The following is a 14386-nucleotide window of genomic DNA, read 5'->3' as shown; positions in this document are numbered from 1 at the left end:
AAAACTTAGACTTCTTCAAAGCAGCTAAACATCTTGACAGCAGTGTAATAGAGTTGCCACTTGCTTCATACAAAAATATATTTACACTTTTTTATACTATGCTTTAAGAAATAAGTATTTCCCTGAGGAGCCTGGCTGTAGAGCCTATGACTCTTGATCTTGGGGTCGTGAGTTCAAGCCCCACATTGGGTGTAGAGATTACTTTAAAAAAAAAAAAAAAAGTATTTTGTTGACACGCAGCTCCACTGTTTCCTAGCAGTATGACTTCAGATAAGTAATTTAACCTTTTTTGGCCTTGGCTTTCTGTATCTGTATAATCAGTAAACTAGATTTAGTGATCATTACAACTTTAATATTTTGATCCTATAATAATTCTGACAGTCTCTTTAAAATTTGCCCACTTTTTCTTCTAATTCCAAAGAGCTGCCTTTGAGGTTTTTTGTTTTTTTTAATTTAATTCTGCATGGTTCATCAGTTATATTCCCATATTTTTAATGTCGGTCTCTTCTCAGGAGAATGATAAACTGGTACTACGGGCTGTGGTGTGTGTATGTGTTTTCTTTTGCTTTTTTCATTTTTTGGAGTACCTGGTCTACGTTTGAGTCATGCTGTAATTTTTTGTTGATTGGTTTTGACAGTAGCAGTCAGGGGTTTCTTATGAGTACTGAAAGGACACAGTAAAAAAAGAATTCATTCTCTTTTCTTCTAATGAATAATGTAAACACAAAGAATATAGATACTACTTGTTACTTATGACAGGTTTTTATATTAATTATTGAAGGTTTAATTGTTCACTGTGAAGTCCTGTATATTCTATAATTGTTACTTTGTATGAGTTACATGTTTGTAAGTTTAAGATTTATACTAATTAACTATGCCTTTTTTTTTTTTAATCAGTTCTCTGAGAGTGTGAGTGGTACAAAATTTGAAGAAGATCATCTTTCTCACTATTCTCCCTGGTCTTGTGGCACCATAGGCTCCTGTATAAATGCCATCGATTCAGAGCCCAGAGATGTAATTGCTAATTCAAATGCTGTATTAATGGTATGATTTGGGGGGGCGGCAGGAGGATATCATGCATGTTGACTCAAGTTTTAGAGTGATTGAGTGCTTTCATCTTCATATTGTTGCTATATAACTCCTAAGTAGCAGAGTTAGATTTAGGTAAATCTGAGATAAATTGCATTTGATGTTTAAATTATTTGAGCATAGTTCAGTGGTTTAAAATAGATGTTGGACTACCACTGACATCTATAGCTAGTGTTAAATTTACCAGAAAACTTAATTACATGTCTTTTGAAAGCCTGTATCTGTATTACTAACTGAAGTAATTGCTAGCAGTCCCTTTATTGATTTTCTTTCATTTATGTAGGACCTGGACAGTGGAGATGTTAAGAGAAGAGTGCATTTATTTGAAACCCAGAGAAGGACAAAAGAAGAAGACCCAATAATTCCATTCAGTGATGGACCTATCATCTCAAAATGGGGTGCAATTTCCAGATCTTCACGTACAGGTTACCATACCACAGATCCTGTCCAGGCCACTGCTTCCCAAGGAAGTGCCACTAAGCCTATCAGTGTATCAGGTAATCCCCCTTACTAGTCCTGGTACACTGTGCTTTTTAAACCTCATTTTGTGAGGTACAGAACATTTCGCTCCATTAATAATCACAGGAAGCTCAGAATTAAAGCGTTTAGCCTGGAGAACATGGCTGGTTGGATAAAATAGGGATTTTTTTTTTTAAGATTTTATTTATTTGACAGAGAAAGTGAGAGCAGGGACATGAGCAGGGAGAGGGAGAAGCAGGCTTCTTGCCGGGCAAAGAGCCCGATGTGGGGCTCCATCCTAGGACCCTAGGATCATAACCTGAGCCAAAGGCAGATGCTTAACGATTGAGCCACCCAGGCGCCCCTAAAATAGGGATCTTTTCTTAAAAATATATGTTCATATTTATATACTAATTTTTCACTTTTGTGATCATTGTTTTTTTCTGCATTTCTGTAGATTATGTTCCTTATGTCAATGCTGTTGATTCAAGGTGGAGTTCATATGGTAATGAGGCCACATCATCAGCACATTATATTGAACGGTAATTAGTTACTCTTAATTCTCTTGGATTCTCTTCTCAGACTGTATGTTCTCCTCAGAATATAGCTCCTACCTCCCCAGTTATTCATGAAGTATGCTCTGATGATTTTAGCTATATAACAAATTTCTGAAAAAAAAAAAAAACAAACAATTTACATTTGGAATAACAACTGAAACTTTCAGGGTTGATCCATTACTGAAAACATGCATGGCATATGGCCATATGGCTTTAGTTGCTTCATCAGTTTCTTTTTTATAACTGTAAACGTGTTTCTCTTTAAAGGGACAGATTCATTGTTACCGATTTATCTGGTCATCGAAAGCATTCCAGTACTGGAGACCTTTTGAGCATTGAACTTCAGCAGGTAGGCTCTGTGTTGCTCAGCTTTGAGTTTTTAAAAAATAAAATGGTGGTTGGAAGCTAATTTTACTTTTTTTTTCTTTACTGTAGGCCAAGAGTAACTCACTGCTTCTTCAGCGGGAGGCCAATGCTCTGGCCATGCAACAGAAGTGGAATTCCCTGGATGAAGGCCGTCACCTTAGCTTAAATCTTCTAAGCAAGGAAATTGAACTGAGAAATGGAGAGGTAAAGAAACCGAACCTCCCACCTTCATGCTTAATGTATTGGCTGTTTGCTGTTGTGTTGGTTTCTGCCATTACTTAGTGCATGTTAGTGTGCCTTTTTCTGGTGGATGATTGCTTTAAAAACTCAGAATAGAAATAAAATTATAGTACCAAATTATTTTATTATTCAATCAGTTATTTCAATCTTTGGGATTCCTATTTTAATCTAAAAGGGAACCCCCAGCTTCCAAAGGTATAAAGTCATCATTTTTCTTAATTACAGAGTGATTATACAGAAGATACAAATGATACTAAGCCTGATAGGGATATTGAGTTAGAGCTTTCGGCACTTGATACTGATGAACCTGATGGACAGGCTGAACAGATTGAAGTAAGTGCCACAATTATATATTGAGGAGGCTTTATTCCATTGGAAATGAAAGTACAAAGTGCTTTCATAGTGAAGGATTAATGTTTTATTTCCTTAGGAGATCCTGGACCTACAGCTTGGTATCAGTTCTCAAAATGATCAGTTGCTGAATGGAACAGCAGTGGAAAATGGGCATCCAGTCCAGCAGCACCAAAAGGAGCCGCTGGAGCAGAAGAGACAGAGTTTAGGTGAAGACCATGTGATTCTGTGAGTGTTAGACAGATAATTCCTCACCAATGGACATAGTCTGTGAATATTGAAAGAAAAACAGATACAGTATTAAATGCATTTTTGGCTTTATCCTATGAGGGGAAGACCCTATGTAATAGGACAATGACTGGGTCAGTCTGGATTTTTAGGAGAGAAGAGGTAAATTTGAATGAACAAAGTAGCCCATTTAAGTCGCCTGAAACTTGATTTTTGTTTGGTTAAAAGTTTGTCCCTGTGCTCCAACATCAGGCCGTACTTTCTCAGTCTGGTATGCAGTCTTCCAGATGGCAAAATGGAGAATTAAAACCTAGAAGTAGGATTTCCCTTTTGAAAAATCATGTTAAGATATTCTTGGATTTAATATTGCCATTTTATATAATTACTGCCAAGAAATATAGGTTAGTCTTGAACTTAATAGTGTGTTGGCCTTAAATTAACCAGTATTTTAATTTCTTTAATACGATTTTTGGAAAATGGGACTTTTTTTAGTGAGCGCTGATCCTTTTTAGTGATAAAGACATGCCTTTGCTAGGAGCTCTTAAGGTTTATTACAACTTGTATTAAGCATGTATGGTTATTCTTCAAGTTTTCACTTAAAGCTAATTTGTTTTCAATGTCATTTATTTTCTCCCAGGGAGGAGCAAAAAACAGTTCTGCCGGTAACTTCTTGCTTTAGCCAGCCACTCCCAGTGCCCATTAGCAATGCAAGTTGCCTCCCCATCACCACGTCTGTCAGTGTTGGCAACCTCATTCTGAAAACTCATGTTATGTCTGAAGATAAAAACGACTTTTTAAAACCTGTTGCAAATGGGAAGATGGTTAACAGCTGAAAGGAGGTTCATCTTTCAAATTTGTGACCATACCATGGAAGCATTTACACTAGCTTTTTATATATATAATATATATTATATAATGTATATTTTTTTTAAAAAAAGATATTACTGGGGGCATCCATTTCCTGTGGACTCTTTGATACTCAAGCCCTCTTGCATTAGCATTATGAAAAAAAAAGAAAATTTACTTTACTAGGGTAACACGTTCACTTTCCAGAAGTGATTGGAATTTGGACATTTAACTTAAGCTTCAAGCAGCTTTTTATGAGTTTGTAGCAATCCGGTGCAGTAACTGAGCCATTTCCTATTTTAAATGGCTTCTATAGAAAATTAACAACTCAGTTATTAAACTAGCAGGATCCTACAATGATACATCTAGTGAAAGTAGACTTAATTAACTTATTTATTTCTATTTTATGTTTTGCTGAGAGAAATTTCCATCTCATTCCAGCTGCTTTATCCTTCTCATGGGACTTTGCATGGATTTTTCTTTTTCTCTCTCTCTCTTTCTTTCTTCTTCCTTCCTTCCTTTCTTTTCTTTCTTTCTTTTTTTTTTTTTTTTACTTTGAAGAGTGGAGTTAGACGTTCTTACCATAGAATTTTACAGGGTTATATACTAGCTTTCTTTACTGCATTATATGTAGGAGTGTGGTGCAGTGCTTTTATCTGTAGCATTGAAATTTTTTTTAATTTTCCATTTTTCAAGAATAGTTTCTGCTTTGTTAATATTTATACACAGGCTACTTGTTGAAGTAAGTAATTAAATATATAACCAAGTGCCTAAGTCTTTCAGCTGATGTACTAGATATTAAATTCTCCTAAGTTATGCAGAATCGTTTTTACAATTTTGATAAATTATGCACTAATGTAACGGCAGTTTTTTAAAATGCAGATTTAAGCCTGTACATTGTTGAATCTGATGACTTGGCAAAAGAATCAGGTGCTTTCAGCTTTCTTGAGAAAACCCTGTATGTAGCGTTTGCACTGACTAACAAGATGGTATTGCTGTTTTTTTTTTTAAATTTAAACTAATTAATTTGGATGTTCATTGCAATATCTTAGTTAAATATTGTTTATTGTTACTTCACGTTGGGGTTTAATTTTCCTTGTTTTCTGACTGTTAGGTTAATAAGACTATGAACCATGTAATAATAGAACATTGGCTAACCTTTATTCATACTTAAAAACACGAATAATTTCTGCCCTGCTAAATGTGACTGAAAAGTGTTTGGACCTGGCATCTGGAAGTATGCAGTATGTTCAACCAGCCATGCCCCAGATTTGTGGGAGGTATATTACTGAAACCTAAATTTCAGTCAACATTTAGAAACAAAAGCTGGGCATTCCTGACTGGTGATCTTCCCTATAGTTTGTCTCTGTTTCCCCCCCGCCCCCCCGCCCCCGGTTTCTTTGAGATTAGTTTGACTTTTATTATTTTTTTAATTAACTTCTGTGAAGTTGTTTACTCTGAAAATTGTACTGGAATATTTTAAGCCAAGCTGATCTTTCACCAGGTGTACTGTGTGTAAGGGCTTTTCCTGCTAGCAAGATGCTTAAACAGGATCATGTTATTGGTCGTCTGAGCTATTTAGTTGTTTTACAAAACCACAGCATTGTATCAGATAAGATTTTGATAAAAAGTTTTGTGCACATTTCCAGGGGCGGGAGGGTTGACATTTCCCTGAAATTTCTTGATCAGAATGAGTAAATACTGGTGTTTGATAACCTGTCTTAATGAACATGCTCATAAGGTGACTGATAAGTTGTAAATATACCTGAGAAACAAAGGGGTAGTTTTGATATTCTGGTGTCAGTGTGGAAGATCTTACACATTTATTTAATATTCAGATGTATGAACATGTTTGTTTGTAGCGTAACAGCACAGTAGCCTTGACTTCGTTTCCTTCGGTTAGTGCTGTACCTTTTTGCCATGGCCAGTGCTCCCTATCCCTACAAAGACATTTTATTTATTTCGCTCTGTAACCTGAAATGAATAGGAACAAGAGTTTTAAACCATGTTACATTAACTTATTTCTGACATTATAAATTAGCCTAGGATATTACAAGAACATGATTGTTATATAATTTATATCAGAACCCTTCTATAAATATGCGCTTATTACATTTAAAATGCTTCCAATGTACTTTATTTGCTGTTTGTATTTCCAAAAAGGATTTGCAAACCAGTATGTCTATTTCATGGATATTTAAATAGTGAGATCTTCCATGTTGAAGGTAATGTATTTTTTTTTAAGATTTTAAAATTGCTATTTTGTTACAAAATAGAGACCTATTAACAGTTTGAGAGCTCCTTATGTGCCCTCAGGGAAAGAACCCTCTGTGCAACAGAACTACGCAAAACATCTTCAGCACGTTCTGAGGGTGAATATATACTACATAAATTGATCTTGTGTATTTAACCTTATCTTTTTAATTTTAAAATTGAAATTTTGAAATTTGGTTGTGCTCTGCTGGAGGGGTTTGGGATAAACTGCTTAGGTGTTTGCCTACTTGTCCAGTGAAATTACATTTGCATCAGTATATGTATATACCTGCCAACCTTATTGGTATGTCTCAGAACATTTATATTAAAATAATGCTTGTCTTGCAGCAGGTGATCCCATAAAACAATAACTCCCGGTTCTTAAAAACTTACTCTCATTCTCACTAACAACATAGGAATTGTTTCTGTGTTGGGATTATTCTGTATTGCATCCTTTATCTGTGTAGTGGCCATCTTCTGTTTCTCACGGTGGGTTTCACGTAAGGAAAGACATTCGTTCTCTGCCCCTTTAGAAGAAAAAGCAATTTTTCTGATCCTTCAAAAAGTTACTCTCTGATGTCATGGAGGGGGAAAAAAATTATAAATCAGACCGAGGATGTGACTTTTTAAAATTGGGTGCATTCCCTGTCATTTGACCCTTTTACCAACATGTTGTGATGTACAAATGTTTGGAATCAGTATATAAGGCAATAGGAGAGGAAAGGTGTGATGTTGGTAATTAAATTGAATATGGTGCCTGTGGTCTAATTAGGAAAAAGTAGTCTGAGGTCTGGAAAGTGGGAAAGTGGTGGGGTGTTTGTTTTACTTTTCGTGGTTTTGTTTTTCCGTTTCTAAGTCCCACTCTGGAGGCTGTGGGCCTCGTTCAGATTCTGTGAATGTAGCCTCAGTAGTTCTCTTCTGTAGTGTGCAGTTCATTTTCCAAAACCTGAAAAAGTGATGTATGTATTTCATCTGGTTGGTACCTGAGCAGAGCAGATTCCCTTGCCTTTCCTGCCGTGGCTCCTTTCAGTACCATCTGGTAAGCCAGCGTCATGCGTGGAGTTTGTGTGTTACAGTCTGCGGAGAAGGTAGTACTTCACTGGGTCAGTGGCACTGATTTTTTCCTCGTAGTTACTTACTCTCACAGAGGATAAAAGAAACCTCACGTCCTATACGAGAACTGAAATATCCCATTTGTATGGATCTAGTCACTTTCACTCAAATTTTGAGTTGATTCTAAGTATATAAAGCACATCCCAATTTTATATACTGCCTGGAGAAAATTACAGGATGCACAGCAATTTCTAGGAATTTAAAATGGGATCATTTAAACATTTGAAAACATTGTTTTAAAAACCATCTAGCTTGCTCTTGCATTTTAGATGTTAAAGCCCATGTTGTCTAGTTGACAGGAGTGGAATTGTAATGATCAGATTCAGCATGTGATTTCAACTTTGAATCTGAGTATTTCTTCCCTAGCTTCTTTGTGTCATTTTCTGAGCAGACTGTCACCAGTTATTGGTGACTGAGCAGTTAAAGGGAAAAGTTGCCTTGCAACTATGTATTAGTTTCCTGGAAGAACTTTCCTTGTGTTTTAGTGATTGAAGAGTGTTGATGGGATCACTTACTGTAACTCCTTCATAAGAACCCCTTCTGCAAGCAGAACACAAATGAACGCGCTCAAGGAGTATCCCATTTTCTGGATAAATTGGATACATTTGCTAGTTATTCCTTTATACTAGCAGTTCCTTTGTATCCCTTTGCTGGCAAGGGAATACAAGGAGTCAAGGCCACTGATCAGAACACCCCACATTTGAGTGGAGTCTTATTTCTACTCCAAGAGCAGTTATTCCCCCCAATCTGAAATTGGCAACTTTTTTTTTTTTTAATAAAAATTTAAAAAATATCCTCAAACCAGTGGAACACAGACACTGGCTGCACTTAGTACTGCCAAAAGCCAAGGTCATTTGCATATATTCCATCAATCTGTCGAGAATTAGGCCTCACTTTATAACCCAAGGCATGGAAGTGCATGCATTCTCTTAGCTGGGCAAACAATTATACTGTAGTTGTGATACAACACATGTGGCTTCTATTTGTACTGCACATATCCACTGTACAGCCACTTGGGAGTATCGTGGTTAGCTTGCAGCAACTGCTGTCTGCATTTATACTGTTTATTGCATATTCTTTTCCCTGGAAGTGAAAGAGAAATGTTTTTCTTGTTGCATTGATTACATTTTATAAATTTGCTTAGCTGGAAAGTTTGGGAAAAGAGGCCTGTTTGTCAATTGTACAACCGATTGTGAAGCTCTAGTGTGAATATTTTTACGTCTGTATTAGACATTTTCTTTGCAAATCTATTGTTCGATTGAAATGTAAATGAAATTAAAGATGGTGTACACCCATCATGTAAAAAGCAGGCACCATCTCTAAGATGGATTTAATGCTCATTTTTAAGGCATATACTCAGCTTCTATTTAAAACTATAATTTAAAATAATTCTGTACAATGAAATGGGGAATATATATGGGAATAAATTCTATTCCATTTATTTCAATTTGAATTTCCAAATTGTAATGTTTCCCTTTGTGCTATAGGAATAGGATTAAATGGGGGAAGGCTAGGATTTATAAGGCCTGTATATGGGGGGAGGGCAGAGATGGAACAATGAGGGTTGTGATGATAGTGAATAGCAAAGAGTGAATTCTGTGTGTTTTTTGCTGTAGCACTGAAGTGAAGAGATATTAGCTTTGGCTGTTCACAGAATAGAGCATCATGATTTTCAGTGTTTGAGAGAAAATTGATGGAAAAAGTTTGCAGTACTTGACATGTATTTGCATGCACAAAATAAAATTATTTGTCCACCTTAAAAGTTGTTTTAGTGTCAATATTAAGTTCATGGTGCATTTTAGTTATAGTTATATCCTTGGTATACTGTTTGGCTTAAATGAGCTACCAGGATACTCCTTGAGATTTAAATAATCACCTGCCTTGGGGTGCCTGGCTGGCTTAGTCGATAGAGCATGGGACTCTTGATCTTGGGGTTGTGAGTTCAAGCCCCACAGGAGCGGGTAGGTTGTACTTAAAATTAAAAGGGTTTTTTTTTTTTTTTTCTTTTTGAGATGTATTATTTGAGAGGTTGGGGCAGGGGGAGAGAATCTCAAGCAGACTCCACACTGAGTGTAGAGCCCCATTTAGGGCTCAAGCTCACAACCCATGAGATCATGACCTAAGTTGAAACCAAGAGTCAGATGGATACTTAATCCGACTAAGCCACCCAGATGCCCCTAAAATTAAAAATCTTTAAAATAGGGGCACCTGGGTGGCTCAGTGGGTTAAAGCCTCTGCCTTCGTCTCAGGTCATGATCTCAGGGTCCTGGGATCAAGCCCCACATCAGGCTCTGCTCAGTGGGGAGTCTGCTTCCCTCTCTCTCTCTCTGTCTGCCATTGTGATCTTGTGATCTCTCTCTCTCTGTGTGTGTGTCAAATAAATAAATAAATAAATCTTTTTTTTTTAAATCTTTTAAATAAATAAATAATCACCTACCTCATGCATACATTGCCTGGGAAGGATCTGAAAGAATGAATAGACTAGGGAGATTGAAATATTTTACAATGCAGCCAGTCAATTCAATTCAAATACAGGTAAAGTACTTTTTTTTTTTTTGGTTTAAATTTTTTTAGACATTTTATTTATTCATTTGAGAGAGAGAGCACAAGCAGGAGGAGTGGCAGAGGGAGAGGGAGAAGAAGACTCTCCGCTAAGCAGGGAGCCCGAGGCAGGCTTGATCTCAGGACCCTGGGATCATGACCTGAGCCAAAGGCAGACGCATAACCATCTGAGCCACCCAGACGTCCCCAGATAAAGTACTTTCTATATGGGAGATGAGGACATAGATAATACTAGCAGTTCACACTCTAGAAGAGGAATGAAATAGGACAAATTCATAAATAACTAATATGTCATAGCTGTGGAACCTCAGAATATGAACAGATAATGGCCTGAGTGCATCGAAACACCATTTTCACTGGCCTTGAGTAGTTGTATTCATTCACTCAGCTGATAATTGTAAGACCCAGTCTGTGCTGGTCGTTAAAGGTCAATAAAACATGAAGCCTTCCTCTGGAAGCTCATAGTGTGAAAAATGGTAAAGACAAAACTGAATATGCAGCTTAGGGAATGATGTTCTAATGTAGGGTGTATGGAAACTTCAGAAGGGAAACTGTGGAGCAGATGGTAGTGGGGGTGAGCCAGGAGAGAGAATTCTAGACTTTGTAGGCTGAATAATATGTCACCAGGTAGAGAGAGGGAAAACACCCTGAGCACCTACTTTACCTTCACAGCAATCCACTCTGTATCTTAACAGTCCTTCACTATAGATCTTATGATTCCTATTATGTATCTGAGATGTTAAGTAACTTGCCCAAGACCTCCTAGCTAGAAAGTAGTGGAGTCCGAATTCAGAACTCAAGTCTGTCCTACCTTCCCAAAGGTAGTGATGGTGGGGGTTGGAACCTGTTTTAGCCATGTTATAGTGGAAGGAGTGTTTAAGGAGTAAGTAACTCTTAGAGCACTTAACATGTTCCAGACAGTTCTAAGTGCTATAGGTACATTAAAATTTAGGACCATTACTGTCACCATTTTATAGATGAGAAAACCAAATTTGCCTGAATTCACATGGCTAGATGAGGTAGGTAGGAATCTCTATGAAGGACATTGAATACCATAATAAAAACAGGGAGTCTTGGAAGTTAGATGATCTGAACAATCTGGGATTTAAAAAAGATCACTTCAGTAGTAAAGTGAGGTAAAGCTAGAGATAGACCGGCAGGGAAGCCAGGCCAGCAGTCTTGGTAAGAAGTGTTCAGAGCATGGCCCACCAAGGGTGGAGGGTGAGAGAGGTGGATCTGAGAAGCAGGAGAGAGCAATTGACAGGATTTGTTGTAGAGAGAAGATATTGGACATCTACACATTCCAGAAGATAAGATTTGGCCTAGAGTCCCAGACCTCATTGCTGAGAAGAGAGCTGTATTTGTGAGACCTGTAATCTTGTGTAAGCCCGGGAGTGACAACTTCGATCAGGAAGAGGAGAAAGAACCAGGGATAGTGGATCCAGGCAAAGGAGAGGAAACTTAAGGAGATGAAAAATCCAGGAAGATTTTATCTCCTTTATTGTACCTATTGGAGTAATTAGCATTCATTTTACCAAAGAGGAAGGTAAAGACCTTAATTGAAAATTCTGCAGTGCAGTGGTTCCAAACTTATTTGCACATCCCAAATCCCAAAGCCCAGGGATGTCTGGGTGACTCAGTCATTAAGCGTCTGCCTTCAGGTCAGGTCATGATCCCAGGGTCCTGGATCGAGTACTGAATCAGGCTTCTTGCTTAGCAGGAAGCCTGCTTCTCCCTCTTCCACTCCCCCTGCTTGTGTTCCCTCTCTTGCTATCTCTCTCTCTCAAATAAATAAATAAAATCTTATGAAAAAAAAAAAATCCCAAAGCCCAGAACACATCCCAGACAGATTAAATCACAATCTCTCCATCTCTCGGGGTGGGACCAAGGCATCTGCCCTTTAAAGCTCCCCGAGTGCTTCCAATGTGCAAAAAATTTGGGAACCACTGCTGTAATGGATGAAAATGGATTTGGGACCTATCTTATCCAAGTTACTAAATAACATCCACTGTCAAATGTTCAGGCTGGTATGGTTCTTAGAGACATTCAGCAGATAGCTTAATGAGAATCTACTACGCACCAGGCCTAAAGGATACAGGAGTGAACTAGTCCCTAACTTCATGAAACTGACATTATAGATGGAGGCATAGACAAGAAACAAATAAAACGTGAATTTAGATCATGAGTCATACAACCAGAATGAATATAATACAGTCAACTTTGATGGGATTTTGTAAGGTGGGAGTGGTAATTCTCAGGACTGTAGACAGTTTCAGGTAGAGCAGGCTGCCAAACATCCCTGTCTGGATCCCTGATAAACTTCTCAAACTTAACGTGACTAAGAGTTTCTGGGATTCCTACAGTCTCCAAACCTCCAGTCTACACCCCAGCCCCCGCCATTTCTGTTACTTCCCCCTGGATCACTGTACCTCTCACTTAGTCCAGCAACAAATCCTGCCAGTTTTAGCTTCAAAATACATTCCGAATTTGACCCCTTCTCACCACTTAGGTCTGAGCCACAATGATCTGTCACCTGAATTAGCCTGAAGAGCCTCCGGCTCTCTCTGCTTCTGCCGTTTCCTCCGTTCAGCAGCTAGCGTGATCCCTTTAAACTGTGAATTCTGACTATTTCACTCTTGTGCTCAAAACCCTTCAGCTGCATCATCATCAGAGTGAAAAACAAGGCCTCTTCTCTGGTTTTTTGCTCACTATGCTGCAGCTGCACTAGCCACTTAGGTGCTCACCACACCAGGCATGGTTCCACTGTAGGGCTTTTCTGCTTATTATTCTCTAAGGACAAATGCTTCCCCACCCTCAGTGGATATCTTCATGATGAGATACTCCCTTCTTTTTTTTTTTTTTTAATTTTTTTTAAGGTTTTATGTATTGACAAGAGATCACAAGTAGGCAGAGAGGCAGGTACAGAGAGAGGAGGAAGCTCCCTGCTGAGCAGAGAGCCCAATGTGGGGCTCCATCCCAGGACCCTGAGATCATGACCCGAACTGAAGGCAGAGGCTTTAACCCACTGAGCCACCCAGGCGCCCCAAGATACTCCCTTTCTTAAGGTCTTTACTCAGAAGTCAACCTCTGTGGAAACTGGATGGAGAGCCATGGTGGGGCCTGGGTACCTATTTAAACTAGATGTTTTAACCCAAGAGACAATGAGTTCAAATGTTTTTTTTTTTTTAACTATATTCTGAAGTAGTTATAGATTCACAGGGAGTTGCAAAAATACTGGAGGACCCATGCATCCTCCACACAGTTTCCCCAATGATAGCACCTTTCATAACTATAGTACAATAGCAAAACCAGGGAACTGACATTTGTAAAGATCCACATACCTTATTCCAATGTCATCAGCTTCACATGCACTCATTTGCATGTCTGTATGTGTGTGTCTAGCTCTTAGCACATGTAGATTTGTGGACCCACCACTACTCCCAAGTTAAGAGAACTGAATGACAACAACAAAAAAGTAAGGATCTTTGCTCAACGATCCCTCATGCTACCCCTTAACATTCATATTCCTTCCCTTCCCTTATCCTCATTCATCCCTAATCCCTGGCAACCCCTGATCTATCCTCTCTATATATAAATTTTTTGCTTTGAGCATGTTGTACAAATGAAATTATACAGGATGTAACCTTTTGAGATTGGCTTTTTTCACTCAGCCTCATTCCCCTGAGATCCATCCAAATTGTCACATGTATTAATAGTCTGTTCCTTCTTATTGCTGAGTAGCAAATGTACCATTTGCTTCACCCATTGAAGAACATTTGGGTCGTTTCAGATTTTTGACTTACAAATAAAGCTGCTATAAACATTTGTATACGTATTTTTGTGTGGACATATGTTTTTTGTTTCATATTTTTTGAGCAAATAAATTGGTGCACTTGGGCTACCTCTGGAAGAAACGGATAAATTGGACTTAGGCTGTCTTAACTTAAAAATGGACAAATTCTTTCAAAGTACAATTTCCAAAACATATAAAATCAAAAGAAAAATTGGAATAACTCTTGTATCTATTATCTATATCTATATTGTATTACCTCTTATACTGTTATCTAGTATGGTTATCTATTGTCACCTAACAAATTACCCCCAAACCTAGTGGCTTAACGCAATAGCATCTACTATCCCACAGTTTTTGTGTGTCAGGAATCTGCGTGTGACTTCAATGGGTCCTGTGCTTCCAGTCTCACAGGTGTTGGCTGGGGCCTCAGTCATCTCCCCGCCCACCTGGGGAAGTGTCTGTTGCCAGGCCCACTCCCTGGATTGTTGGCAGGATTCATTTCCTCTCCAGCTGTTGGAATGAGGGCCTC

General features: G+C 38.2%; 1 protein-coding gene across 3 annotated transcripts in view; it reads left to right on the top strand.

Moving 5' to 3' along the window:
• RC3H2 (ring finger and CCCH-type domains 2) overlaps positions 1–9264 on the top strand; it is a 54218-nt gene extending 44954 nt beyond the window's left edge. For 2 of the 3 annotated variants that reach the window (XM_047699847.1, XM_047699846.1), the window contains 8 exons: positions 898–1044; positions 1373–1586; positions 2006–2090; positions 2373–2454; positions 2541–2675; positions 2937–3044; positions 3142–3290; positions 3928–9264. In XM_047699847.1, the coding sequence (XP_047555803.1) occupies positions 898–1044; positions 1373–1586; positions 2006–2090; positions 2373–2454; positions 2541–2675; positions 2937–3044; positions 3142–3290; positions 3928–4123 (1116 nt within the window). In that variant the 3' untranslated portion in view covers positions 4124–9264. The remainder of the gene's footprint in view (positions 1–897; positions 1045–1372; positions 1587–2005; positions 2091–2372; positions 2455–2540; positions 2676–2936; positions 3045–3141; positions 3291–3927) is intronic. The other variant, XM_047699849.1, reaches the window with a different exon arrangement.
• The last annotated feature ends 5122 nt before the right edge of the window (positions 9265–14386 follow it).

The sequence above is a fragment of the Lutra lutra genome, chromosome 13 (assembly GCF_902655055.1).
Source record: "Lutra lutra chromosome 13, mLutLut1.2, whole genome shotgun sequence".
Taxonomy (NCBI): Eukaryota; Metazoa; Chordata; class Mammalia; order Carnivora; family Mustelidae; genus Lutra; species Lutra lutra.
The sequence above is the reverse complement of the archived record's forward strand: the minus strand, read 5'-3'. Positions and strand labels throughout refer to the sequence as shown.